The 771-nt window shown below is 43.5% G+C and overlaps 1 protein-coding gene across 1 annotated transcript; it reads right to left on the bottom strand.

Moving 5' to 3' along the window:
* Nucleotides 1–175: 175 nt before the first annotated feature.
* Nucleotides 176–736, bottom strand: PHALS_04889 (uncharacterized protein; the record flags this gene model as incomplete). Its single annotated transcript, XM_024718747.1, has 1 exon — nt 176–736. One exon carries the CDS (start codon nt 734–736, stop codon nt 176–178), a length of 561 nt encoding a protein of 186 aa, XP_024584115.1.
* Nucleotides 737–771: the final 35 nt, after the last annotated feature.

The following is a 771-nucleotide window of genomic DNA, read 5'->3' as shown; positions in this document are numbered from 1 at the left end:
ACCTTTAGTATATTCAAAGAAGGATCCATATCAATGATATCCTTCTTTATCCTCCGATGTGAAGTGGTATAAATACCACTCGCCGCTAATGTTGCACCTGCCGAACGAACCCCTACCGAGATACTTGTCAGCGGACCGATCGTGGTGATCAATCCCCCAGTCTTCAAGAAGTAAGCTACTCCAGATCCTCCCGCATCAATAGTGTGAGATACTGTAGAGGCACAGTAGAGTCCTGCAGTAGCTGGAGACTGCCAACTGCAACTCTACCATCACACCCAATCGTCAAAGTATTTGAAATATCATAAGGGTTAAATGTAACATAGTTATTAGCAGATCCAGCTCCAGTAGGATTCCAAGTCATGGTCATACAATTATTTACGGGTAGAGCATTACCAAATCGCATTGACACTTGAGTTGTTCCTGATGTTCCATCCAAGACATTTAGTTGAGAGTCTCTAGTAGAAGCGTTTGATCCAAATGTTCCTGCGGTTCCTAATATCGTTCCATTTACGTGTAGGGTCTTAGACGGACTAAAAGTACCAATTCCGATGTAAGGATTGGTCTTATCGAAATAGAGCGATCCAGAAGCTGTGCCCGAATCTGTGTTGCATGCGGAGATGGTGAGGTTTGAAGTTGTAGCAGTGTAGATTCGCCAGTTCAGACTGCCAGTTTTGACAAGATCGAAGTTCAGTGACTGTACTCCCCATGTTACGTCAGTATTCGTTAGCCTCAACATTGTCGAAGAGTAATTGAAGTAGTTGTTACTTAGCA

Source organism: Plasmopara halstedii, assembly GCF_900000015.1.
Source record: "Plasmopara halstedii genome assembly, contig: Scaffold_2808, whole genome shotgun sequence".
Taxonomy (NCBI): Eukaryota; Oomycota; class Peronosporomycetes; order Peronosporales; family Peronosporaceae; genus Plasmopara; species Plasmopara halstedii.
This window is presented reverse-complemented; position numbering and strand designations above follow the sequence as displayed.